General features: G+C 40.2%; 1 protein-coding gene across 4 annotated transcripts in view; it reads right to left on the bottom strand.

Moving 5' to 3' along the window:
* Window positions 1-262: 262 nt before the first annotated feature.
* Window positions 263-26,869, bottom strand: part of LOC126297517 (serum response factor homolog) — a 256,685-nt gene continuing 230,078 nt past the window's right edge. For all 4 annotated transcript variants that reach the window (XM_049988408.1, XM_049988406.1, XM_049988407.1 and 1 more), the window contains one exon: window positions 263-9,384. In XM_049988408.1, the coding sequence (XP_049844365.1) occupies window positions 9,266-9,384 (119 nt within the window). In that variant the 3' untranslated portion in view covers window positions 263-9,265. The remainder of the gene's footprint in view (window positions 9,385-26,869) is intronic.

Consider the following 26,869-nt stretch of genomic DNA (forward strand, 5'->3'; position numbering starts at 1 on the left):
AACTCAGTACAAGAACATAATTTTTATATTAGAATTGTGACATTTTCATTCACTCATCCCCCATCAAAAACATACTGAGCTACCTCACAATGTAATGGCATGAAAAGTGCTGGTACGAAGAGCTGGAGTTTCCACAAAGCTCACTTTTTTAATAATAAACTTACTGCCAAGTACTGAAAAATATTTTATATTACAAGCTTTAGAGCATTCAGTATGTGTACACTTATGGGACTTCTGCTGTTTCTGGATAGTGTCATTGATGTTATCTCCAGCATGACAAATGCATAAGGGCAATACATTTGTTCATTCCTTTTCATAAAGAACTTCAGTGTCTATCCAGACAATAACACTGTATTTTTTCTTAAATTATTGCCTTGCCATCTGTGATATACAGTGGAACTGGCTTATGCGATTTCAGCTACCGGCCACACAAGGGCAAATTATTAATTTCTTTCCTCTCCATGTCGAGTTTAAAATGTGATTACAGTATAATTAGGTATATCAGTCGACATCACAGACTATTTGGTGTAAAATCTGAGTGTCTCACACAACCAAAAGGATATAGTTACATAAAATGCAGTTTTAAAAAAGCTACTAAGCATAATACGAAATGCAATAATGTGTAAACATTACAAAAAACATCATTACACTGTCATCAGAGATAGTATATCACTCAATTCCTTTGGGGTTGATCACTGCCAACAGGTCCCAAACAAATCACTGAAATGTGGAAGCCATTAGGGACTATTCATTTATAAAATTTCACTTTTATTTCATTTGAGAACTTTCACTTATCAGAATCTAGCACACAATAAATGAGCTAATTTCATGTTTTTTTTTATCAAAATACAAAATATCAGTGCACAAGTAATATACAGAGGTTTATTCAACACACAAGCAATGAGATTGCTGGGGATCACAAAATGGTTTCCACCTACAAATTCTCTAAAAAAGTTTGTACACTCTTCGTTAGCAGTTCATAACTTTGAAGCAATTACAGAAAGCAACAGTAATTTTACACTTTTCCTATTACCCTGGATTTTATTATGACATGAAATACTTCTGAAACCCCAATAAAGCTTCAATGTATTAATAAGAAGTGACAGATAAGAGGCATGTCATGAAATAATTTTTGTTCAAGAAATACATGGCCAATTTTGTTCCAAATTAAGCATGATATTACTTTTCAGCATACTTACATTAAAAAAGGAAACAAATGTTAATGGAAGTTGGTGAAGCTTTTATATTAATAAATATTGTTAATTAAGTTACCTATCAATTATATTGTACAAGTATCAATATAACTTCAATGATACATTATTTCTTCAAGATGTAGGTTCCCATTTATTTCTGCAGTATATCCTTCTAAGTCTCTGTATGCAGTTCAATTGCAGATAATGAAAACAATCATGTATTAAGTACTAACAGACATAAAAGTAATTCAAATTACTAATGAGCTATCATATGGCCTTTATTTTAAAACTTTGCAGCTTTAATTTTATGCTCTGCACAAAAATAGGTTAAAAATATAGTTTGCAAAACTCTCATGAATGGAAGTAAACATAGCAATCAGTACAAAATGCAGAGCTTCGATATATTTGGCTTCATTCAAAATAAAATTAGATTTGTATACTAACTGCATGACATTACAAAGTACTAATAACATAAATAAAACAGGTGTACTGATACCTTTTATACAAGCTGATCTGAATGTTCATAACAGATGCAGGAAAATAAAAATCAGCCACTTCAACTTGATGGATTATTCCTGATTTAAGCACTAAATAATTTTGTTCCTCCATCACCTTATATGAAACAAAAAAATCGCAGAATGCATGCATGTATGACCATGAATGGTCACAGAAAATGAGAAGCTCCATAGCAAAATTTTTCTGTCTTCTTCTAAATCTCTAAATTAGGCATCACAGTACCCTTTCAATGCAATGGGCAAAGCAACTGTCCCATCCCTCCATTTTATTTCTGAAATATCTGCACACATTTAAATAGAAGATGCTATGTTCACTTGTTTCTTTTGCTGTCTCCACTAGTCCACGAAGAAACTTTGGTATTGAATTTTCTTGACACATATTAGAAGGAAACAAAGTGGATATGGTACCTAAGGCTGGTCACTTTCCAAAATATAGGGCGATATATTAGGAAGATGACATGATGATAGTGCATTCACTTTTTGTGGTGTGCAGTTAGGTTTATGGTAGTGGTCATTGTGGATTGTAAATACCATCCACTTAAACTTTTCATTTGCTAATATTTGACCATATAATAAATGTAATTTAATGGATTATGAGACACAAGCATGCATAGCGAGTTTATTTTTCACGTGCATACCCAAACTGGAGAGTGTTTCTCCAAGCGCGCGCCCCCCCCCCCCCCCACGCACACACACACACACACACACACACACACACACACAGACAGAGAGAGAGAGAGAGAGAGAGAGAGAGAGAGAGAGAGAGAGAGAGAGAGAGAGAGATATCATTATCATCATTCAACTAAAGGTGCAGAGTGTGGATCAAATGAAAGTCGCCCCCTTAGCTGAGAGGTCAGCAAGTCTGACTGTCATGCAGTGGGCCCAGGTTTGATTCCCGGCCGGGTCGGAGATTTTATCTGCTCAGGGACTGGGTGTTGTGTTGCCATCATCATCGACATGCAAGTCACCCAATGTAGCTTCAAGAGAAAAGACTTTTAACTTGGCCAAACTTCCCCAGACAGGGACTCCTGGTCATCAATAACATACAGTCATTACATTTTTAAAGACATTTTCTGTTCCAATTACTATGCAAATTGAAGTGTCAAAATCTCTCCAATTATTTCTGAAATTCTAACTCTAAATGGAATTTATGAGAAGTGGCTGCTCTAGTCTGATCAAGTGAACGGATGGAGCATAAAGACACTGGAGTTACATTCAAGAAGACCTAGCTTCAAATCTCTGTCCTGGTTTACTGACTTAGGCTTCTTCATAGCTCCCCCAACATAACTTTAGACAAATGTGAGGATGGTTTCTTTCAAAAGGACATGGCCAATTTCCTTCCCTACCCATCCCCCCTAATCCAAGCTCCGAGTCTGTGCTCTATCTCTGATGACATCATTGTTGAAGGGATGTCAATCTAGCTTTGTAGTCTGAAGGAGACACTAATTTTTAGCAGCCATAACATAATGAACTGTTATCTTAGTCCTCTCTTGGAGAAGCAAGAATTGGGGGAGACGCAGGAATTGCTCAAGGGTAAAAAATCACTGCAGGAGCAGGAGCCTCTGGAGAAACAGGAAGCATTGCAGGAGCATCAGGAGGAGGAGGAGGAGGAGGAGGAGGAGGTGGTTCTGGGTTTCATTTCCATAACTTTCCCCATTTCCTAAACCTTCCCAGTCCTTTATCTTCATCCCTCCTCATTTCCCTTCAGCACCTCTGTCACAAGAAGAAGTCAGTGACCCTGAAAGCTTGTGTATTTCCATATTTTTTGTGCGTGTTTTCTCCTCCCACTACAGGTATCTTTTTTGATCTACCAAATTAAAAAATGTGGATATAGTATGCATCATGAGCCATCAGAAACCACTATTATTTTCATTATAAATAATCCTCTGATTTGGAGAAATGTTTTAATTCAATAAAGGGAAAGCTTTAGCTAGAATGGTTCATGTCCTGTACAGAGCACCCAGAAGCTACAAGCACGTCTATATTTCAATTAAAATAACTGTCATTGACATTCAGTGAATAAATTTTAGTTCTTTTTTCAATATCATGTACTCACTGCTGTGCTTGATTAGAAGGTAAATGCAAAGTCTTGTTATCCATATCTGGACACGTTTAACAGGGCTAGGAGAAATAAAGTTAAATGTTGGGTGTTATTACTGGCCACCAGGTTCCACCGTGACAGATCTAGAATCATTCAAAAGGAGTCTACACTCTGTATCGCAGAAGTAGCTGGATCATGCTATATTAGTCGGAGGCGACTTCAACCTACCTAGTGTAGACTGGGATGTCTATGGATTCATTACAGGTGGTACAGACAAGCCGTCATGTCAATTACTTTTGAATACATTATCCAAAAACTGCCTTAAGCAGCTAAATCGACAGCCAACGAGTAATGGAAATATTTTAGATCTGGTAGTCACGAACAGACCAAACCTGATCAATGGTGTCAGTGTTGAGACAGTGATTAGTGATCATGATGTTTTCATTACGACTAATGTTACAAAAGTTAAAAAGTCAGTCAAGAAGGCTAGGAGAGTATTCTTACTAGAAAAAGCAGATAAGCAGTTGTTAGCATCCCACTTACTAAATGAATTGACTTCATTTACTTCCGGTATGATGGACGTGGAAGAATTATGGGCAAATTTGAAACACTTTGTAAATCACGCATTGGAGAAGTATGTGGCGAAAAAGTGAGTTACAGACGGAAAAGACCCACTGTGGTTTAACAGCGCAATTCGGAGAATGCTCAGGAAGCAAAGACAGTTGCACTCGCAGTACAAGAAAGATCGGGAGAATGAGAACAGGCAAAAGTTAGTAGAGATTCGTGCTGCTGTAAAATGGGCGATGCGCAAAGCATACAACCACTACCACAATCATACCTTAGCAAAAGATCTTGCTGAAAACCCAAGGAAATTCTGGTCTTACGTAAAATCGGTAAGTGGGTCAAAGGCTTCCATCTAGTCACTCCCTGATCAGTCTGGTCTGGCAATGGAAGACAGCAAAACAAAAGCTGAAATTTTAAATTTAGCATTTGAGAAATCTTTCACACAGGAGGATCGCACAAACATACCGCCGTTTGAGTCTCGTACAGATTCCTGTGTGGAGGACATAGTGATATACATCCCTGATGTTGTGAATCAGCTGAATGGGTTGAAAATAAATAAATCGCCAGGTCCTGATGGGATTCCAATTCAGTTTTACAAAGAGTACTCTACAGCATTGGTTCCTTACTTGGCTTGCATTTATCACGAATCTCTTGCCCAATGTAAAGTCCCCAGCGACCGGAAAAAAGTGCAGGTGACGCCTGTATATAAGAAGGGTAAAAGGATGGATCCTCAAAATTACAGACCAATATCCTTCACATCGATTTGTTGCAGGATTCTCGAAGATATTCTCAGTTCGAATATAATGAATTTCCTTGAGACAGTGAAGTTGTTGTCCATGCATGAGCACAGCTTTAGAAAGCATCGCTCCTGTGAAATGCAGCTCGCCCTTTTTTCACATGATATCTTGCGAACCATGGATGAAGGGTATCAGACGAATGCCATATTTCTTGACTTCCGGAAAGCGTGACTCGGTGCCCCACTGCAGACTCCTAACTAAGGTACAAGCATATGGGACTGGTTCCCAAATATGTGAGTGGCTCGAAGATTTCTTAAGTAATAGCACCCAGTATGTTGTCCTTTATGGTGAGTGTTCATCGGAGGTGAGGGTATCATCTGGAGTGCCCCAGGGAAGTGTGGAAGGTCCGCTGTTGTTTTCTATCTACATAAATGATCTTTTGGATAGGGTGGATAGCAGTGTGTGGCAATTTGCTGATGATGCTGTGGTGTACAGGAAGGTGTCGTCCTTGAGCAACTGTAGGAGGATGCAAGATGACTTGGACAGGATTTGTGATTGGTGTAAAGAATGGCAGCTAACTCTAAATATAGATAATGTAAATTAATGCAGATGAATAGGAAAAATAATCCCGTAATGTTTGAATACTCCATTAGTAGTGTAGCGCTTGACACAGTCACGTCGATTAAATATTTGGGCATAACATTGCAGAGCAATATGAAGTGGGACAAGCATGTAATGACAGTTGTGGGGAAGGCGGATAGTCGTCTTCGGTTCATTGGTAGAATTTTGGGAAGATGTGGTTCATCTGTAAAGGAGACCGCTTATAAAACACTAATACGACCTATACTTGAGTACTGCTCGAGCGTTTGGGATCCCTATCAGGACGGATAGAGGGAGGACATAGAAGCAATTCAGAGGTGGGATGCTAGATTTGTTACTGGTAGGTTTGATCATCATGCGAGTGTTACAGAAATCCTTCACGAACTTGGGTGGGAGAGTCTGGAGGAAAGGAGGCATTCTTTTCATGAATCGCTACTGAGGAAACTTAGAGAACCAGCATTTGAGGCTGACTGCAGTATAATTTTACTGTCGCCAACTTATATTTCATAGAAAGACTACGAAGAGATTAGGGCTCGTACAGAGGCATATATGCATTAATTTTTCCCTCGTTCTGTTTGGGAGTGGAACAGCGAAAGAAGATGCTAGTTGTGGTACGAGGTACTGTCCGCCACGCACTGTATGGCGGATTGCGGAGTATGTATGTAGATGGTTGCACACAAACAACACTCCCTGGCTCCCCCTCTTCCAATGCAGTCTGACAATTACAAAGCTATTTTATTTAAGAGAATCAGAAGTAGCTCTCAGATTATGTCCAACATATGGGAAATAATTAATGTGATAAAATAATTATTAATAACATGAGACAAACTGTCCCAGAAATGTGGTGCATATGTACCTATAGGATGTCATATTGTAACCATTCCACTGTGCAGTGTGTGCGGTAGTGTTCATCTCCCACATATCCCCTCTCTCATCTCTACTATTGCCATATTTATCATCATCACACATCAGTACAAAGGAATTAATGTAAAGAGCTAAACAGTACTTGGGTACTGCCCAATCTATAACATGCAAGCACTTGCACCTGCTAATTATTCAAAATATTTTGTTGATTTCTGGTCTTTAATATTTTACCACATTTACATATTACATCAGAACACTTAGTAGTTACTAACTGTGCTACAGTCTTTCTAATTTTTACATGACCTCCACCTTCAGCATTGCTGTAAGTGCTTGGTAAGCATAAATTTGCATAATGTTCAGAATCTACATTGCAGTTATCTGGATGAGTCACTTGACATTCTGTAGGAAGGCAGGAATGGACCACCTGCAGGAAGAACATACCTAATGCAGTGCTCTTAAAATGAAATTTGAAGTTCATAATTACACTCTATCTAGATTTAGGTTTTCCGTTAGTTCTATGAACCAATACACCAAATTTCAAAAGAGTTCCCTCTTCATGCTCATGGTCAACTTTATTCTCCCCCCCCCCCCTCCTGCTGCTCCTACTCCTCCCCCCCCCCTCATCCTACTCCTACTCCCCCTTCTCTTGCTCCTCCTCCTCAGTGTCATTATTGTAGTCCACTTCCTTATATTCCTCCAGCTATTCCTCGTGCTCCTGCAAGAGAACTAATGATCCACTTGTAATGACAATATCATTGCATTAAAGCCAAACATTACTTCTAGAAATATTTATACTAAGGTACAACAAAACCTCCTCACTTATTATTCCTTGATTTTTAAGCAAACTTTCAGTTTTCCTAAAAAGTTATTAACCTTTCCATGTTTTTCTGTCCACTCAGTTATCTGGTGGTCCTGCAGTGATGAATGACCATTTTCTGAAAATATTGAAAGCAGCAACACTAACCATTCAGCTACTGAGGTGCACCAGTATGCTCTCATTTACTTGAATAACAAATAAAACACACATACTGCAATCCCATTCTCTTAATTCTGCAATGGTCTTCACAGGGAAAATATTATGAGTTAGGATTTACCCCTTAGCTACACTAGAATGCATATCCTGTTTTGAGGCAAAAGACACACATTCCAGTACACTTGTTATATATGTGTTCAGTAGTTGGTGTTATTGAGACTAGACATGGTTCATATTGCCACTGAACAGTATCAAATTCTTGGGTTACTCTTTTGTACATTATATCACTTTTACCAGTAGGTTTATTGTGGCCACTCTTCTCTTTCTGGTCCTTATTATCTTATTACATTTTAATTTCCTTCATTCCTTCTCCTACTATCAAATCAATGATTTAGAAACTTCCAATTTGATTATTTTGTTACTATTGAGTACATTACTGAAGTGACATCATCAAGCAAACACACAGTTATGAGCTATATTCTTCTAATGGAGCCTCAGAATACAAGTTTTAAAATATCACATACCCCTTAATCTGAAACATACGAAGAAGAAAAATTTTTTTCATTTGCAACAAGCTTCAGATTACTCACGGTATAATTGCTATCTTCATCAGCAGCAGCAGCAACAAATCAAATACTCTGGTTTAAATGATCGTATGAAGTCAGTTGTAAAGACCCTAAAATAAGACCCTCTGCTAAACACAGTATCAACTACAGAGGCTGAAAAGGTAGAATTAACAGGAAACAATTTTGAATGTGCAAATGTCTTTTAAATCAGAGTTTCATTTTCCAACACAGAGAGAAAATACTGACAGAGAGTAAACGTATCTGTTAACTCCTGAGAAGTGTTGAACCTACACATCACTAGCTCTGACTACTGATGTGAGTGAAATACATGTGTCTGATAAATCAAAAGCATATATATTCCTGAAACCACCACTATTTTTTCTTTTAAGTGAATAATCACACCTAACAGTAATTATTATGTTCCAGGTGTTGGGCACATAAGCAGGTTATGGAAAACAGCACCAAGCATTGGCACAAACAGAGCACATTTCAGTACCACGTAGTGGCAGATGAGGTTTCTACACATCTCCCACTAAATAACCTACAGAGACCTCAGGATGCTGAACCATGCTATAACAAGGATGATCAGCAGAAACTTCAGTCCCCACAGTTGCAACACATAATGGATTTAAGAAATAAATACACAAAAAAAGATAATCTTGTGAGATATAAGTCCAAGGAGCTGAAGTGACTGACATAGTATGACATGCATTTATTATGGAATAAACAATGAAACCCTTCAAATTTGAGTTAAACTGCAGGATGTGATTCCTAAGAATTAAAATACTACAGTAATGTAGATCCCAAAGGAGACTTACATGCTTGTGTGTTACACATACTGAACACTGTTATAACAACAACTTCATTAACAATAATAAATGATCTATTTATATATATTTATGTATATATTATTATTATTATTATTATTATTTTCAATACCTTACTTCTTTCACTTGAGCATTTTATCCATTTCCAATTAAAATTAATTGCAACCAGATCCATACATAAAAAATGACAATGTACGGGGAACGAAGAGAAAGAAAATCCAGTCTCTTTCCACAATGTCTACTCAGTTACATCACTGTATACCAGCTCTCTACAGTCACTTATTTTCACACCTTTTGCATTTTCCTGAAATCACCCCACAAAACATAACTCTCATCATTGAATAATGCACCCTGAAATACATTTTACCAAGTGATTCAACCGGCATCATTTTCTCGATTTGGAGAGGTCTGCTGCTTCACTCGGCAACCCGTTAGCAGCTGCTGACAGTGGTATATGTAAAGGGATGAGGAACTGATGACCTGATGGATGCTGACTTGATCCACCTGCAACATATATTTCAGAAATTACAAACGTAAGATTTTATTCTTATAAGTCAGGGATTTTCAAGTGATCAATGGAAGTAAAAGTATAATCTAGAAGGGCCAATGCATACCAAGTGGTCAATGAAAACAATAACTAGCAGTTTGATCATCTGAGAAAAAAAGTGATATTTGATGGGTGAGTTCCCTAGTGTCTAGCAGACTAAAAAATATTTTAAATTTTTTTAAATTGTTTATCATGTAGAAATGGCAGCCATTTCTGTACCAGTTTTTTTTGCATCTGTTGTATTTTTATTTATTCAGTAATAATTTGCCCAAGGCTTTTCACCACAGTCAGGACTATAAATTAAAACCATCATCATCTAGCTGAAGATATTCCTTAATATATTTTTACTAGCTAACAGTAGTTTCTACAGAAGGAGTAATTTCTCTGCCTTAATATTTTTGTGCTATTACACTATATAACATACTTAAGCTTTAGAGAGTATTGAAGGTGAGAAGCTTACACTTAAAAAATACACTATTTTAAAAAACAAAATTCTTGACTTTTTCATTTTTTGACCAGCAATATCTTTGTCAGAGGATGAGAGAAAAATCTGAAAATTACACATGGAATAGACCTTTATGATATCAATTTTCAGTATAAATTTCAACCTCTAGATTGAGTTGAAAGTTATGAAGAAAATTTACAAATATGAGTCAAAAATACATTTTTTAACATTTGCAATATCTGGGCTAGTGCAATGAAGTATATCAGTCATATAATTTAAACATGTCTATGATTAACTGTTATTTTTTTGAAAACTAGCCAACTGATTACATTGTTTTGTTCTCAATTTATTTGTTTCTACATCATCATTCACTGAACATCTGATTTCTTCACTTAGTTTGGGCATTAGGTTAAAAGTTCACCCAGTTGTGGTTGTAAATTCTAGGGGAGACAGCTTGTTCAGTACATTTCTAACTGGCAACCAAACTTCATCCTTCTCAACTTTTCTGAAGGAGGTACATGGTCCTGGTGGGTGGTAAAATGTAACATGCACATCTTCGTGTTGACAAGCAATATTATCAACTTTGGTAATCCACCACTGTTTATCATAAACATAAGCCACTATGTCTTTATTTTGAAGTGTCAGTGGTACAAATTCAAAAGAGGTAAAGTTCACTATAAGTGGATGCAGATGTGATCTTACTCTTGAGCAAGTTGTGTGACTGGGATATAAAACAATTAAAAGATCGGGGGGTTTTAATCTTATGACAACCGGCATCTCTTTCCTTCAGAACATTGGCGTAACATTCTTGTATTTCCCCAAAATTTACAAAAACACAGGTAATTCCTTGTATCTATTCTTTAAAGAATTTAATGATTTCTTGGGGTGTCAAGATCTCTTCCCCACAGATCCGCCACTGTGTAGCTTTTGTGACAGCTTGATTTGTTGCATCTCCATGCCATCACACATGTTCTTCCCACGACATAACATGCAAACGTTCCATTCCACATCAAGTCCAAAATAATCTTGTAATATATATATGATATAGTTCTATTTAGTTTGTTAATTGCAGCTGAAAAGCGTGGAGTGCTGTAGTGTTGCACTCAAGGTCGTAATTCATGACAAAAACTCTAGTTCTTTGGTTTATCTTGATCATTATAATACACTCCTGGAAATGAAAAAAAGAACACATTGACACCGGTGTGTCAGACCCACCATACTTGCTCCGGACACTGCGAGAGGGCTGTACAAGCAATGATCACACGCACGGCACAGCGGACACACGAGGAACCGCGGTGTTGGCCGTCGAATGGCGCTAGCTGCGCAGCATTTGTGCACCGCCGCCGTCAGTGTCAGCCAGTTTGCCATGGCATACGGAGCTCCATCGCAGTCTTTAACACTGGTAGCATGCCGCGACAGCGTGGACGTGAACCGTATGTGCAGTTGACGGACTTTGAGCGAGGGTGTATAGTGGGCATGCGGGAGGCCGGGTGGACGTACCGCCGAATTGCTCAACACGTGGGGCGTGAGGTCTCCACAGTACATAGATGTTGTTGCCAGTGGTCGGTGGAAGGTGCACGTGCCCGTCGACCAGGGACCGGACCGCAGCGACGAACGGATGCACGCCAAGACCGTAGGATCCTACGCAGTGCAGTAGGGGACCGCACTGCCAGTTCCCAGCAAATTAGGGACACTGTTGCTGCTGGGGTATCGGCGAGGACCATACGCAACCGTCTCCATGAAGCTGGGCTACGGTCCCGCACACCGTTAGGCCGTCTTCCGCTCACGCCCCAACATCGTGCAGCCCGTCTCCAGTGGTGTCGCGACAGGTGTGAATGGAGGGACGAATGGAGACGTGTCATCTTCAGCGATGAGAGTCGATTCTGCCTTGGTGCCAATGATGGTCGTATGCGTGTTTGGCGCCATGCAGGTGAGCGCCACAATCAGGACTGCATACGACCGAGGCACACAGGGCCAACACCCGGCATCATGGTGTGGGGAGCGATCTCCTACACTTTCCGTACACCTCTGGTGATCGTCGAGGGGACACTGAATAGGGCACGGTACATCCAAACCGTCATCGAACCCATCGTTCTACCAATCCTAGACCGGCAAGGGAACTTGCTGTTCCAACAGGACAATGCACGTCCGCATGTATCCCGTGCCACCCAACGTGCTCTAGAAGGTGTAAGTCAACTACCCTGGCCAGCAAGATCTCCGGATCTGTCCCCCATTGAGCATGTTTGGGACTGGATGAAGCGTCGTCTCACGCGGTCTGCACGTCCAGCACAAACGCTGGTCCAACTGAGGCGCCAGGTGGAAATGGCATGGCAAGCCGTTCCACAGGACTACATCCAGCATCTCTACGATCATCTCCATGGGAGAATAGCAGCCTGCATTGCTGCGAAAGGTGGATATACACTGTACTAGTGCCGACATTGTGCATGCTCTGTTGCCTGTGTCTATGTGCCTGTGGTTCTGTCAGTGTGATCATGTGATGTATCTGACCCCAGGAATGTGTCAATAAAGTTTCCCCTTCCTGGGACAATGAATTCACGGTGTTCTTATTTCAATTTCCAGGAGTGTAGAACACAAACGGATAAATTGTGGCCATTTTCTTTGCCCACTGGTGCCCTTGTACTTCGTCTTGACCAACAATGGAACTGTTTTCCGAATATTTGAACTAAGCATTCATCAACTGCCAAGATTTGCTTTTCGTCTTACATAAATTTATCTTGAGCTTTCAAAATAAAATGATACATTTTTCAGAATTTTTCCTTAGCTACTAACACTTCACGAAACTATTCTCGTGGTTTTATGACTGTCAGCATTTCCATTCTTATGTCACCCATTGTTTGTATTCTGTATTGTCAGGCATCAAATCGTCTTCTTCCTATTCTTCAAACATGTCAAGTTAAGCCTGCTTCCTACGACAACCTTGATGATATCCCATGATCATATAACGGTAACTGTCAATTAATGCATTCCAGAACTTCCAAAAAGTCTTTACAGTTCACTCTAAGATAACCCCGTCTATCACCAGCTTTACATTCTGGTGATACAAACAAACGCAAACGTTATAGGTGCGAGATGCCCCTTAACAATACACTATTTTGGTCTCAAGTCGCAAAATTCCGACCTCCCAATTTTAATGTCAGGATTTTCTTTTTTAATTCAGTGAACAGCACATTTAAATTGTACAGTATTAACCTTTTTTGTCTTTGAACCTTAGTATCATTTTGTTTCACAGTAACACGACCTTTTTTGCCAGGTATCAAACACCTGTTATTGTCATCCTCATAAACCTTCGCAATCATGGTTTCATCTATCAAATTAGACGAATTTTTCTTTCCTAATGAAGGAAAATTCCCTTTCTTTTACTGAATGCCAAATGTTCTGACACATTAATCACTAACTTTTGCTCGACTCCAAGAAACACAGCATTTAGTTTTTAGCTTTTCTATCAAATCATAAAATCTGGTTGGTGAATTTTTAGAACATACAAGTGGTTTAGTACAAATTTGCTTTTGAAATGAAACTCCCAAATTCTTTTCGACTGTAGCTGCCACTTTCTCATTTCTTGCATTCAAGGCAAAAATCTTTTTTCATCGTTTAGTGTTTTAATTTTACTAGCAGACAACACAGTTAATATTTCGAAAGCTGAATCTACTTTTTGATAGTTTCTGGTAATTCATAAAATTCTATATCTGGCCTGTCACTACCCCATCTTTGTTATCTATAAACATCGTACAACAACATTTTGTACACAAAGACCTTCCTTGTGTTATATTGATGACGGCTTTTATTTTTAGAATAATGATCAACCGTTATTTCTCTCAGACCTTTTGTTATAGGCTTCTAATGTTTTTTGAAAGGGTCCAAGCACAGCTGGCCAAAAAGGTTACGAATTTTTTTCAGAGTATTTGCAAGTTTATTTAACCTCTGAGACAACTCTTACGTAAAACAACACTTTTTCTTCATCAGTGTAATTTCAATTAATGGAATGTACTTACGAAATGCTCGATACACTTTTATGGTAAGCTTCGTTAATATGAATACTAATAAAACAATGAGACCTCATTTTTCAACTCACACTTCAAGAGCTTATAGTTAACTCGGTGTGAGTGGACGGTAGTTGGTGAAAAGGAGAAGACGACACACTGACTTTTACAGGTTTGTCTGTGAGCCAGTACAGACTTGCAGATGCTGTCTGCCAGCCTGCTGAAACTTTAAGCAGAATATTGTCTCAGCAAATAATCATTAGTAACTTTAATCTGATGTATTTAAATTGTATAATTGATGTACTTTTCCGTTAGTATACACATCACAGATGTAAAAAAAAACTTATTTTTGAATCATATTTATGATTTTTTTTCGTAACTTCCAATTGAATCTCAAACCTGAAATTTCTACTGAAGTTTGATATCACAAAGATCTATTATGTGCGAAATTTTCAGACTTTTAGATAGTCCCCCAACAAAGATACTGCAGATCAAAAATTAGAAAATCCCAAAACTTGTTTTTTTTTAAAGTGTATTTTTAAGTGTAAGTTTCTCACCAAAAAGTAATTATACTATACAGTGTAACAACGCAAAAGTATTAAGAAAGAAATTTTCCTCCTGTGAAAAACTACTGTTCAAAAATTGAGGGACTTTTTTTAAATTTGGAACCAGTAACTTTAGCTATTAAAAATATATTAAGCAATACATTCAGCTAGGTGATGGTTTTAATTTGTAGGCTAGAGTGTGCTAAACTAAATGGTTTTTATTTGGAAGGCCTAGTGCAACCCATTAACACATAATTAAAAAAAACTGCAGATGCTTGGGAAGAAGCAGGTTGCTGCCTGAAACAAAAATGACCGCCATCTCTAAATGATAAACAGTAAAAAAAAATTAAAATACTTGACCACCGGACCCAAAAATGTCTTGAAATGATATACATTATCTAAAGATTTAAATTAAAGCACAAAAAGTTAATTGATGGTTCAACAATTGAAGAAATGTAACGTGTTAACTATGCTTTAAGACAATGGTGTACCTCTCCAATTCCTGTACTCTGCTGTTAGTAACTAAACAAGAAGCCAGCCTCATTATTTGACAATGTAGCGTCAAACACAACTACTATCAATTAAGTAGCTGCAGTCAGTGTAACACAAAACTAGTGCATCAATACTGATATATATATATTCTGCACAGACAGCGAGTAAAACAGCGCATACACATGGCAGCAGGCAGACAAGATGTAGCAAACCAACTTGTACCACATGACAGGACAGTCACGAACTTCAATTTAATGGTATGTTGGTCCAGGTGCACTTTACCACACTTTTATCATCTGCTAGGATAGATGGAAAAGTCCCCATTTAAATTTGCTTTGGCCTTCTTGTAAGCATATGAAACACAGTCAATATGCATACTATTCTAAATTTTATATATATTTATTTTTTAATCCAAGAATTTCAGCCACGTATCATCAATCCTTAAGTTATAACCATCGCCACTGTTACTAACAGAGGTGACTAAATAATCAAATTAACCATTCTTTGGTTCCTCCGGCCAAACAGTGGTCATATTTATATTTACTCAATCCATTGTTTATTAACAAAGAAAAGTGCAAGTAACATGATTATTGACAACAGAAGGGGAGGCGGCTACGATAAAACTGTAACACATGACGATGATGATGATTACGCATTTCACAGCTCTCTCTACCTGTAACAAAAATTTACAATTTGGTCGTGGATATTTTGCAACAGAGCTCTCTCATTCAGAGCCGCACATTGTCTACTCGTTTATTTCCCTTTTGCTCTTGAGTTTTACTTTTTTGTTCACACTAATTCAGTGTAAATTTTCGAGGTATTTGTAACACAAGTTCCTACTCTCCATACAAGCTGTCACGCTCAAATTATTCTCGGAACGGAGAATTGGATGAAGCCTGAAGCAGAAAGCTCCGTAATCTTTAGCAAGGCACGGAACGAATACTGGAACGACAGGTTAGATGCCGCACTGGGGGAGCGTTCGTTGCAATCGACAAAAATATTGTGTCTATCGAGGTCGAAACCGATTTTCTGTAGTTATCTGAAGGCGAGTAACAGACCTGTATGAACTCAATTATTGCAGTTTTTACCGGCCAACTGATTCCGCCGGTACCATTTTAGAATCATTCAAAGCAAGTCTACGCTCAGTAGCATGGAAATACCCTGATCGTGCTATATCGGTTGGAGGGGACTGACGTACCGAGTGTAGATTAGACGTTGTAGGTGGTATGGACAGTGAAGTTGTTTTGAACACGTTTACCGAAAACGTGTGCTGAACAGGTAGCTAGACAGCAACTACAAAGAGTCCTGACCTTATAGACAGTGTCGGTATACAGACACGGGATAGTGATTATATCACAGCGAGGATGGTTTACTCAAGTTACCAAACCCTCAAGAAGGTTAGAAAGAGTAGATACACAGTTTTAACATCCAGTTTAGACAATGAATGAACATCAGTTCTAATATGATGGACGTAGAGGCCTTACGAGCAAAGTTTAAACTGATTGTAAATCGCATCCTGGAAAAGTGCGTGCCGAGTAAGTGGATTAAGGAGGGAAGAGACCCGCCGTCAAATAACAAATTCGGAAAATGTTGAGGAAGCAGAAACTGCTGTACTGTCGGTTCAAAAAAGAAGAGCGCGCAAATGCGGCAAGCAGAAGTAACACGTTTGTAAACAGATCGCCGGGTGAAGCATGCAGTTCCCATCGTCATAGCTCAGCAAACGATTTTCCCGAGAAAATTCTGGTCCTACGTAAAATCGCCATCGAAGGCTTCTATCCAGTCACTTGTTGAGCACTCTGGTCAGTGTAGAGAGAGAGAGAGAGAGAGAGAGAGAGAGAGAGAGAGAGAGAGAGAGAGAGAGAGAGAGACTAAGTTTTAAATTTCCACATTTAAGAAATCATTTAAATAAGAGGATCGGACGAACATGCCATCATTTGAACGTCCAACATACTACCGTATGTAGGACGCAGTAACAGGTATTTGTGGCGTTGGGAAGCAACTGAAAGAGCTGAAAACAAGTAAGTCGCCAGGTCCGGATGGAATCCCAATTCGATTTACATAGAACACTGAACGACTTTGGCCCCTTACTCTGCTCGCATTTATCGCCAATCTCTTGCCAGCTCACAGTCCTAAGCGACTGGGGGGGAGGGGGGGGGGGGGACACGCATGCATTTCAGAGGCGAACCGTTAGATTTGATACTGATAGGTTCGATCAACTCATAAGAATCACGGAGATGTTTTGTGAACTCAAATGGGATTCACTGGAGTAAAGACGACGTTCTTTTCGCGAAATTTAAAGAGCCGGCATTTGAAGGAGACTGCAGAACGATTCTACTTCCACCAATGTACGTTTCGCGAAAGGACCACGAAGATACGAGAAACTGGAGCATATAGCCGTTCTTCCCTTGCTCTATATGACGTCATCTCATGCGTAATGAACTGATAGCACGGATGCCATTACGTTTCTTCCAACTGTTCAAGAAACACAAATATCTCAGACACCAATGCTGTCACAGACATGATCAGTGGCAAAATGTATTGTTTTGTCCTACAGAGAGGTTTGCATCTGACCGAGAAGCTACTGGCTTCAGGCTGCATTATAGAATGGCAGAATATATATACTGGCTTGAATTAACCACTAGATACAAGTTGCAATCTAGACTGATCTTATTAAGGGCAATCTGAATAATCACCAATACATCAAATAGATGGTTCTAAATGGAACATTTCAGCTGGACAATTTCGAGGTAAATGTGGTAAGGAATGTCGGAGTTTTCTTCAACGAACGCACAAATACTAGCGCTTCTTCGTGATGCTCTGAATCGTCAGCTAGTAAGTATGTCTGTGGTACGATTAGTCAACAACTTTTTCCTCACAGTCCTCTACGAACCACTGTTGATACTATAATAGAAAACTGAGTGCATGAGGGCCGCTTAGGAACATTTGCAAGCCCTCTTTTAATTCCGTAGAACAACATGCTCTGACTGCATCATGAGCAAGCTTCACACGGTACGAAATTCTTGAAGTCGGGAAGATCATGTACTGTTATGCATTATTAATAACCCAAGATTAATTTCTGTCACTTGTATCTTTCTTGAGGTTGCAATTCTTACGGAAATTGGGGCAACCAATTGCCAGCGAGTTGTCAATTTGCTGGAAGGCACTTGGAAAAAATTGTTTGAAGACTGATTAAAAAGGATGAAGCGAAGCGCTATCCACTGGGATAATCATTCTGGAAAGCAAAATCAATGAGGCTGTACAGTGAAGCTTTGTTGATCACCTTCAGATTTTGAGCCAAAGTCGCATTCATCGAGGCCAGTGTGGAAATCAAAGCTGTTCATGGGTTCCTTCTAAAGGAAAACTATGACATCTCTCAGTTCGTTGGCTTACGGTACATTTTGCCTTTCTCTTCAAATCCGCTGTCTTATTTCGTTCTGCTGTCATGGAGGGGATTTTATGCCATACTGCTAAAGAGTCAGAGTGATTACCTTATAGGAAGTCATAATTGATATTACAATGCCTATAGGACAATCGGCACTAGCGATGGCGTGTGTGCACATTCAGACTGCACATTTGAGACCACTTACGTAATCACTGACAGCTCGTGTTATACTGTGATTTTAACATGGCCGGCGCTGGATCCCATTCGATGATGAGTTGGTATCCTGTTTTCTTGTTACGCACATTTGTCGATCCGCGTACTTCTACTGCTTCTTTACTAACGCTGTCCCAATAAGAAGACGTCGACGACAGAAATGTGATGTTTTTGTACTGCATACTGTGTTCAGTAGTGAGCCAATGTTCAGCCACTGAAGATTTCCTCCTGGCAGGTCCAGACGGGTGTGTCGTCGATGTTCGACGCATCTGTCCTACATGATGCGACACGTTTGTGCAACGTATGACGTCCCGCAGCTATAGACGCCATGCCTTCTTATACCAAAATCATCTTTCACTCAGCCTAAAAGAGTTCCGAGTTTCGTTGTTGGGCATAACACGCACTTAACCTAACGTTTCACCAATAATCTTCCTATCTTCGAAAAAACTCCGCCGACATATGGCAGGGAGACCACTCCTATTTGTTCTTCACTTCATTCAGGCTCTTCACTTTGCCTAGCACGCGCCGGGCCAATCTCCCGTTCAGAATATCCATTCTCTAGAAATACAAGATGGTGACAGATGGTGGCCTGTAAGTCTAAGCCTGTGTGTGTCGGTTTACAGAACAAAGCGTTACCCAAAGTACCATCCTTTTTTCTCCGCAATAACATGCCCAGGAGCGATAGTTCGCCGTTTTTATCCATCTACAACGTAAACTCGATGTTCGAATGGAGATAATTTAGGTGTTGCATATCTGCGCTATTGGCCTGCGAATTTGACTCGTGTACGCCTGCGCATTTCCTTCTCACACTGGCATAGGTGGTTTCGGTCACAGCCTCAGCAGTGCGTTCGCCACAGCTGAAGATGTCCGTGAGTTGCTCCGACGAAATATTGCGGAAATTTCACATCGAAATCCGACGTCTCTCTGTGAAGAATGTTCAAAGACTGAATCCTTCAGTACTATAACTCTCTCTCTCTCTCTCTCTCTCTCTCTCTCTCTCTCTCTCTCTCTCTCTCTCTCTCTCTCTTTCTCTCCTTCCCTTCCCCATTTCTAATCCAGTTATGGAGAAAATATAATAAACTCAATTCATTACAGGTTTACAGTTTAGATATACATTTGCGAAGTACAACATATGAGACGTAATAAACTACATTTTAGAATACGAAATTTATCACAGCGGCATAAGAACACACAACTGAGCAAGGAGCTTATACTGGCATTACATGTGTAATTTAAATTATATTGTCCACAATTTTTCAGCAACTGAAATAAATCGATGTCTACATCTACATAGCTACTACACAATTAACGCTGCAGTGCTCAGAAGAGGGTTCATACTACCGTAACACTCAAATCTTTCACTGCGAGCTCCAATTTGTCTTATTATTATGACGGTTATTTTACCCATGTAAATGTGAGTACATTTTGTAAAAAGATCTCACCGCAAAGAAAAAGTCTTTCTTTTAATTATTCCAACCCTAACTCGCATATCACATCCGTAACACCCTGTCCCTATTTTGCAATGATATGAAACGAGCAGCTCTTCTTTGAACTTCATCTATTTCCTCTGTCAATAACATCTCGTAAGGATCCCATATCGCAGAGTAATACACAAGAAGAGGACACACATACGTGGTGCAAGCAGTCTTTTTAGTAGATCTGTTGCTCCTTGTAAGTGTTCTGTCAATAAAACGCAGTCTTCAGTTCGCCTTCCCACAACACTGTGTTACTGTTCCAAATTAAATAGTTCGCATTTGAGGTCCCTAGGTATTTAGTTGAATCGCCTACCACTAAATTTGTGCGATCTATCATGCAACCGAAATATAATGGGATATTTTAGTACTGATGCGGACGACCCAACACTTGGACAGCCTGTAAGTATGGATCTTTCGTCGAGAGTGCGGTTGTACACGACTGCTAAAAATGGAGCTATTTCAATCAACATACTCCGAAACAGACGTAAATGGTATACAATTTGCAGCAAATGACTTATTTATTGAGTGACGTAAATTGCTTGGCTATACCGAGGGTATATACTTCTAAGCTACTCGTGTTGGCAGCTGTTCTCGATTCGAATTCTAGAGTATTTACTGCATCTTCTTTGGTGAAGGAATTTTGGAAAACTGTGTTCTGTAACTCTACATTAGCGGGCTGTCGACCCCGATTTTTCTTCCTTCTAATACCTTTTAAAGTAAAGAAGGTTAGAGATTCGAGCCACATCGATATTTATAGAGAAGTGGCATATCTTCTTCAGATGCAGAAGCACGATGCAGGAAATCTGCCGTAGCTTTCTTGAACGAACCATACCATTATTTAGTTTAAACGACTTAGTGAAGTTGCGGAAAACTAAAAATATGGAATGACCGAAATTCTGCCCACCCCTCCAACCACCTCCGAGTACCAATCGCAGTGTTTAGAAATCTCACTAGTTCGCTCGCTCTTAAATCTCGCGGAGCTGGTAGTTGGTTTTGTCTACACAGTTCGTACTGAGAAGGAAACATCACCAACGTGACCTGATATTTTCGAAGAACAAAGGCACACAAGCAAGATATCACCTCAGAAATCGATCCCGCAAGAAAATTTGGGCCATAAATTGATATTACGCAGTTATGACCTTCTGAAACTATAGATTTCAAAACTTTCGCGCGTACCGTTTGTCACCCGCTCCGCCCCACTGCAGCTGCGTAATGCCCGTGCGCTAGAACTTAACAGTGGAGTGAGTTAAGAGGTCTGTGAAGTACTATTTTGAGACTGGAGACATACTTTGTTCAGTGTGTCAGACTACTCGGTTACTAACCTGTAACTAGTGCCGGAGATTGTTTTGCTTTTAACATTTTTTACGCTAGATTCATAAATGCAGTGTAAATGAATGAAACAAATTGGTATGTCGTTAAAAAAGTAGCGTAGCGCTATTTCATTATTAACGTAGCTACTGTGCGTTATTTGCTTTGGATTTTAAAGGTGACACTGTCAATGTGAAATAAACTTGCACGAGAACCGTTATTCTTTCAATTGGAAATCGAAAATCATTAACTTCATAATAATGATATGATTTCGAGTCATATAGATAGCTGAAGAGGGTCAATCCTAGAATACTGTGAATATAAAAACTGAGGTGACATAAGTGATGGGCACTTACACAGATGGCTGTAGTGTCACGTGCACACGCTGTAAGAGGGCAGTGCGTTGGCAGAGCTGTCATTCATGTGAAAAGGCTTCCGACGTGATTATAAGCGCACGACAGGGATTAATATCCCTTGAACGCGGAGCTAGACGCATGGGACATTACATTTCACAAATCGTTCGGAAATTCAATATTTCGAGATCCAGACTGTCAAGAGTGTGCCGACAATATCAGATTTCAGGCATTACCTCTAACCAGGGACAACGCAATGGCTGGCGGCCGCCTTCACTTAATGACCGAGAGCAGCGGCGTTTGCGTAGAGTTGTCAGTGGTAAAAGACGAGCAACACTGCTTAAGACAACCGAAAAAATCAGTGTGGGACGTACGACGAACGGATCCGTTAGGGCTGTGCTGTGCAGCGAAATTTGACGTTAATGGTCTATGATAGCAGACTACAGATGCGTGAGCGTTAACTGAAAAGTACATCGCCTGCAGCGCCTTTCCTGGGCTCGTGACCGTACCGGTTGGATCCTAGACGACTGGCGAACCGTAGCCTGGTCGGAAGAGTCCCGATTTCAGTTGGTAAGAGCTTATAGAGGGTTCTAGCGTAGTGCAGGCCCCACTGTGTGAGCGGGTGGTGGTGGTGGTTCCACAATGGTGTGGGCTGTGTTTACATGGAATGGACTGGGTCCTGAGGTCCAGGTGAACCGATCATTGACTGGAAATGATTATGTTCGACTACTCTGAGAGCATCTGCAACCATTCATTCACGGACTTTATGTTCCCGAACAACGATGCACCATGACAGCAGGCTACAACTATTCGCGATTGGTTTGAAGCACGTTCTGGACAGAATGAAATTTTCACTCTACAGCGGAGTGTGCGCTGATATGAAACTTCCTGTCAGATTAAAACTATGTGCCGGACCGAGACTCGAACTCGGGACCTTTGCCTTTCGCGGGCAAGTGCTCTACCAGCTCGCAGGTCGTTTAGGCAAAAGGAGGTCCGACGTGATGTTACGAAGTATCCTATAAAGTTTGTCACCTCGTATCATCTGCAGATATGTGTAGAGTATGTACCAAGTTACACCGTCGTCTTAGAGCTTTCCTTTTTTTGTCAGGCAGGGTATATCGAGATTAACAAGATTACAGGGACTTTTCAGTAAGCAGACACCGCTCATCTCTTGGCCGCACCGCAAACTGAGGTCAAGTCTCTGGTGTACAACTTTGGTGCAAAACAGAGCACCTACTTCATTGTGGAACTCAAGATTCCTAAGAATTTTTAGCGCCACGTATACTTAATTGAGGAACAGGTGATCCGGTAAAGAGTTGTAATATAACATGTTGTTGTATATATTGTTTACGTACAATTTTAATGATCAGCTGAGACTTCATGAAAAGAAAATAATCGACCTCTGTGTCTCTGTGGTCGCAAAGAAAACGTGAAAACGTGCTTTTCCATATTTCTATGAAAAATCGTCAGATAACACGATAACAGTTCTTCGTGTGGCGTAACAGAAGTCAAATTTTTCACAAGATGTGCGCTCAGTTGTTATGCTTTCTAAGGTGTCTAATGACCTCTTTCACTAACAGAGAACGAGTCGATGTGATGATTAATAAACTGGACACGGATTAGAGAAGATCAGGATTCAAATATCTGTGCAGCCGTCTAGACAGTTTTTGCTTAGTTTTGCTGTATCGTTCAAAGCAATTGCTGGATGGAATAGTCCCTTTCAGACAGACATCGCCAACTCCCACCATGTGAAGTCCTAGTTTGCATTACGTCTCTGCGGCATCGTCATCGATCAACGTTATGTCTCTTTTTCTTCCTCCCCTCCTTCCTACCGCTGGCAGTTTCAAAGTGAATATGTGTCGACTGGTCATGTGCTGTCGGCAGCAATGGCTCTGCTAACAGCTGGAGCGGAAGGTATTCAGCTTTTCCGCGACTGGAGATGTTAGGTACTACGTGGTAGGAGCTAACGTACTGAATTAGTGTTACAGTTGAATAGTTTTCGACTTTCTGACCTTAACTGACCATTAGGGAATTTTATTTCTTGACAATCAGACAGTCTGATGCTAAGATACATCTGAATAATTCAAATGCATTTGTGTGTGTGTGTGTGTGTGTGTGTGTGTGTGTGTGTGTGTGTGTGTGTGTGTGTGTGTGTAATGTGCTGAAAATAATTTTAACGTGACAGAGGTACAATCTGTGTATTTGATGAAACAGAATCGCTGTGTTTAAAGAGTGTGGGTTTGACTGCTGCCGTGCAATAAGTAATCTGCATTACTACGTTTTACACGATCAATTTAATTCGTCCTACTAAAATGAAGACCAAACATGAAACCCATTGAATATATGAACATATGGTGAGAACATATTTATACAGCTTCACCATTAGCTGCTGTCGAAAACTTTATTAAGTTGCTACTAGTTTCTGTCTATACGTGGACCACCTTCTGGCTTTCTTGAAGGAAAAAAAAAAATGTCGTCATAGCATTTTGCTTTCTGAGACATTATACACAGCTGCCTCAATATTAAATAGGCAAGCATCAGTGCTGTTATTACGTGTCACCAACATGCTTCTACCATCTGCACACATCTGTACTTTCATTGCTAAAGGTGCAAATCGCTTGTTAAAGATCTGCTTAAGTTATTCTTGAGCGAGAATATTAAAAATAACTTGCCCGTGTCTTGCAAGAAGCATATTTGCCACCTTTTGCAACTAAAGAACAGATGTGTCCAAACAGCGAAAGTGTAATATTGACGTGCAAAAACAATACAGATGCTTGCCTATTTAACTTTATATTAAGACAACACACCAGAAATCAAAATTCTATAACGAATTTTCTGACCAGAGACAGTGGCAACTTCATAAAGTTTTTGACAGCAGCTGATGGTGAAGCTATATAAACGTGTATTTCATGTTAAGAATCTATATTCTATGGGCTTCGCATCTGCTTTTCGTATTAAGCTATGTCTTTACATATTATAACTGATGGCCAATTGACAATGTGATGTTACAGACGTTAAGCTTAATTGACAATGAAGAAGAGAAACAAACGCCACTGCAGACTGCGACGGAACGTGCCTTTTGAATGTTGTATTTGAGTCAATCGATGGTGTTCAAATAATGGAAGGAGCGAGTGAAATTAAGGGATCTGTCCCGAAGATGAAAAGTGCTCCGAATAAATATTCCATTCACGATACGGACAAATTTTATATTTCAAGATTCTGTGAATAATGTAGCAAGGAACTATCAAATTCAAATGGCTCTGTGCACTATGGGGCTTAACATCTGAGGTCATTAGTCCCCTATAACTTAGAACTACTTAAATCTAACTAACCTAAGGACATCACACACATCCATACCCGTGGCAGGATTCGAACCTGCGACCGTAGCGGTCGCGAGGTTTCAGACTGAAGCGCCTAGAACCGCTCGGCCACAACGGCCGGCAAGGAACTACCAACTTCGCGTGAACGTCGCAGATTTTCTGATTTAAACTCTAACGAGAGAGAGAGAGAGAGAGAGAGAGAGAGAGAGAGAGGAGGGGAGACGAGACAGAGGACGCACCAATAAGATATCCAAATGGCCAAAAAACACGAACGAATACAATTCCAAGAAAATTGGAATATTTATTCTAGAACAAGTGCTTCACAAGTTTAGAAAGTCACGTTGACCCAACTTTGACCTGTATCCAAGCAATTGTTCGGCTTGGCATTGATTGACACACACTGACAACAGTCATGCTATACCTCCTAATATCGTGTCGAACCTCATATTTAACCGGCGGAGTGCAGCTACTTAACGCACTATGGAATCAACAAATCGTCGGAAGCTCCCTGCAGAAATATCGAGCCATGCTCCGTCTATACTCGTTCATCATAGCGAAATTGTTGCTGGTGCAGGATTTTGTGTATGGAATTATCTCTCGATTATGTCCCATAAATGTTCGATGAGATTCGTGTCGGGCTATCTGGGTGGCCAAATCATTCACTATAACTATCCAGAATGTTCTGCAAACAAATCGCGAACTATTGTGGCCCTTTGACATGGCGCATCGTCATCCGTAAAAAAATCCATCGTTATTTAGGAGCATATAGTCTATGAATGACTGAAAATGGTATCCAAGTAGCCGAATATCAACATTTCCAGTCAATGATCGGTTCAGTTAGACCACTGCCCCCAGTCCATCCCGTGTAAACACAGCCTACACAATTAGGGAGCCACCACCAGCTTGCACAGTGCCTTGTTGACAACTTGGGTCCAAGGGTTCGTGGGCTCTGCGCCACACTCGAATCCTACAATCGGGACTCATCTGAGCAGCCCAGGAGAGGTGCTGTTAGCAAAAGCAGTCGAGTCGGTCGTATTCTGCCGTCGGCCATTGACGCCAAATTTCGGTGCACTGTTGTAACGCATACATCCCACACTGATTTCACACAGTGTTGCTTGTCTCTTAGTACCGATAAATTACTCTCGGTCGTCGAGTGACGGCCGTCGGCCACCGCTCTGTCCGTGGTGAAAGGTAATGCTTCAAATTTGCTACTCTCAGTACACTCTTGACGCTGTACATCTCGAAATACTGAATTTATAACAATTTGCGAAATGGAATGTCTCATGTGTCTAGCTCTAACTACCAAAGTCCCGTCGTGTGGCCATCATCACGTCAGAAATCTTTTCATCACCGGAGCACGAATAATAGCTTCCCCAATGCACTGGCCTATTATACTTCGTCCATGTCATACTACCGCCATCTGTTCATGTGCATATCGTTATTCCAGCAGTTTTGTCACCTCAGAGCCGGCCTCTGTGACCGAGCGGTTCTAGGTGCTTCAGTCCGGAACCGTGAAACCGCTATGGTCGCAGGTTCGAATCCTGCCTCGGGCATGGATGTGTGTGATGTCCTTAGATTAGTTAGGTTTAAGTAGTTCTTTCTAGGGGGCTGATGACCTCAGATGTTGAGTCCCATAGTGCTCAGAGCCATTTTTTAATGCCTCAGTGTCGTTGTAGAAAGGAATCCAGAGAGATATTCTGCACAAGACTCTTCAGGAGAACATCCACATCTATCAGTCAATGCCAAGCCGAATAACTGCTTCCATAAGGGCCAGAGGTAGACCAATGCCTGCCTTACTTGCTAAATTGGTGAAGTTCGCTCGCTCATTCGCTTGCTTGCACGCTCTCTCTCTCTCTCTCTCTCTCTCTCTCTCTCTCTCTCTCTCTCTCTCTCTCTCTCTCTCTCTAA

The sequence above is a fragment of the Schistocerca gregaria genome, chromosome X (genome assembly GCF_023897955.1).
Source record: "Schistocerca gregaria isolate iqSchGreg1 chromosome X, iqSchGreg1.2, whole genome shotgun sequence".
Taxonomy (NCBI): Eukaryota; Metazoa; Arthropoda; class Insecta; order Orthoptera; family Acrididae; genus Schistocerca; species Schistocerca gregaria.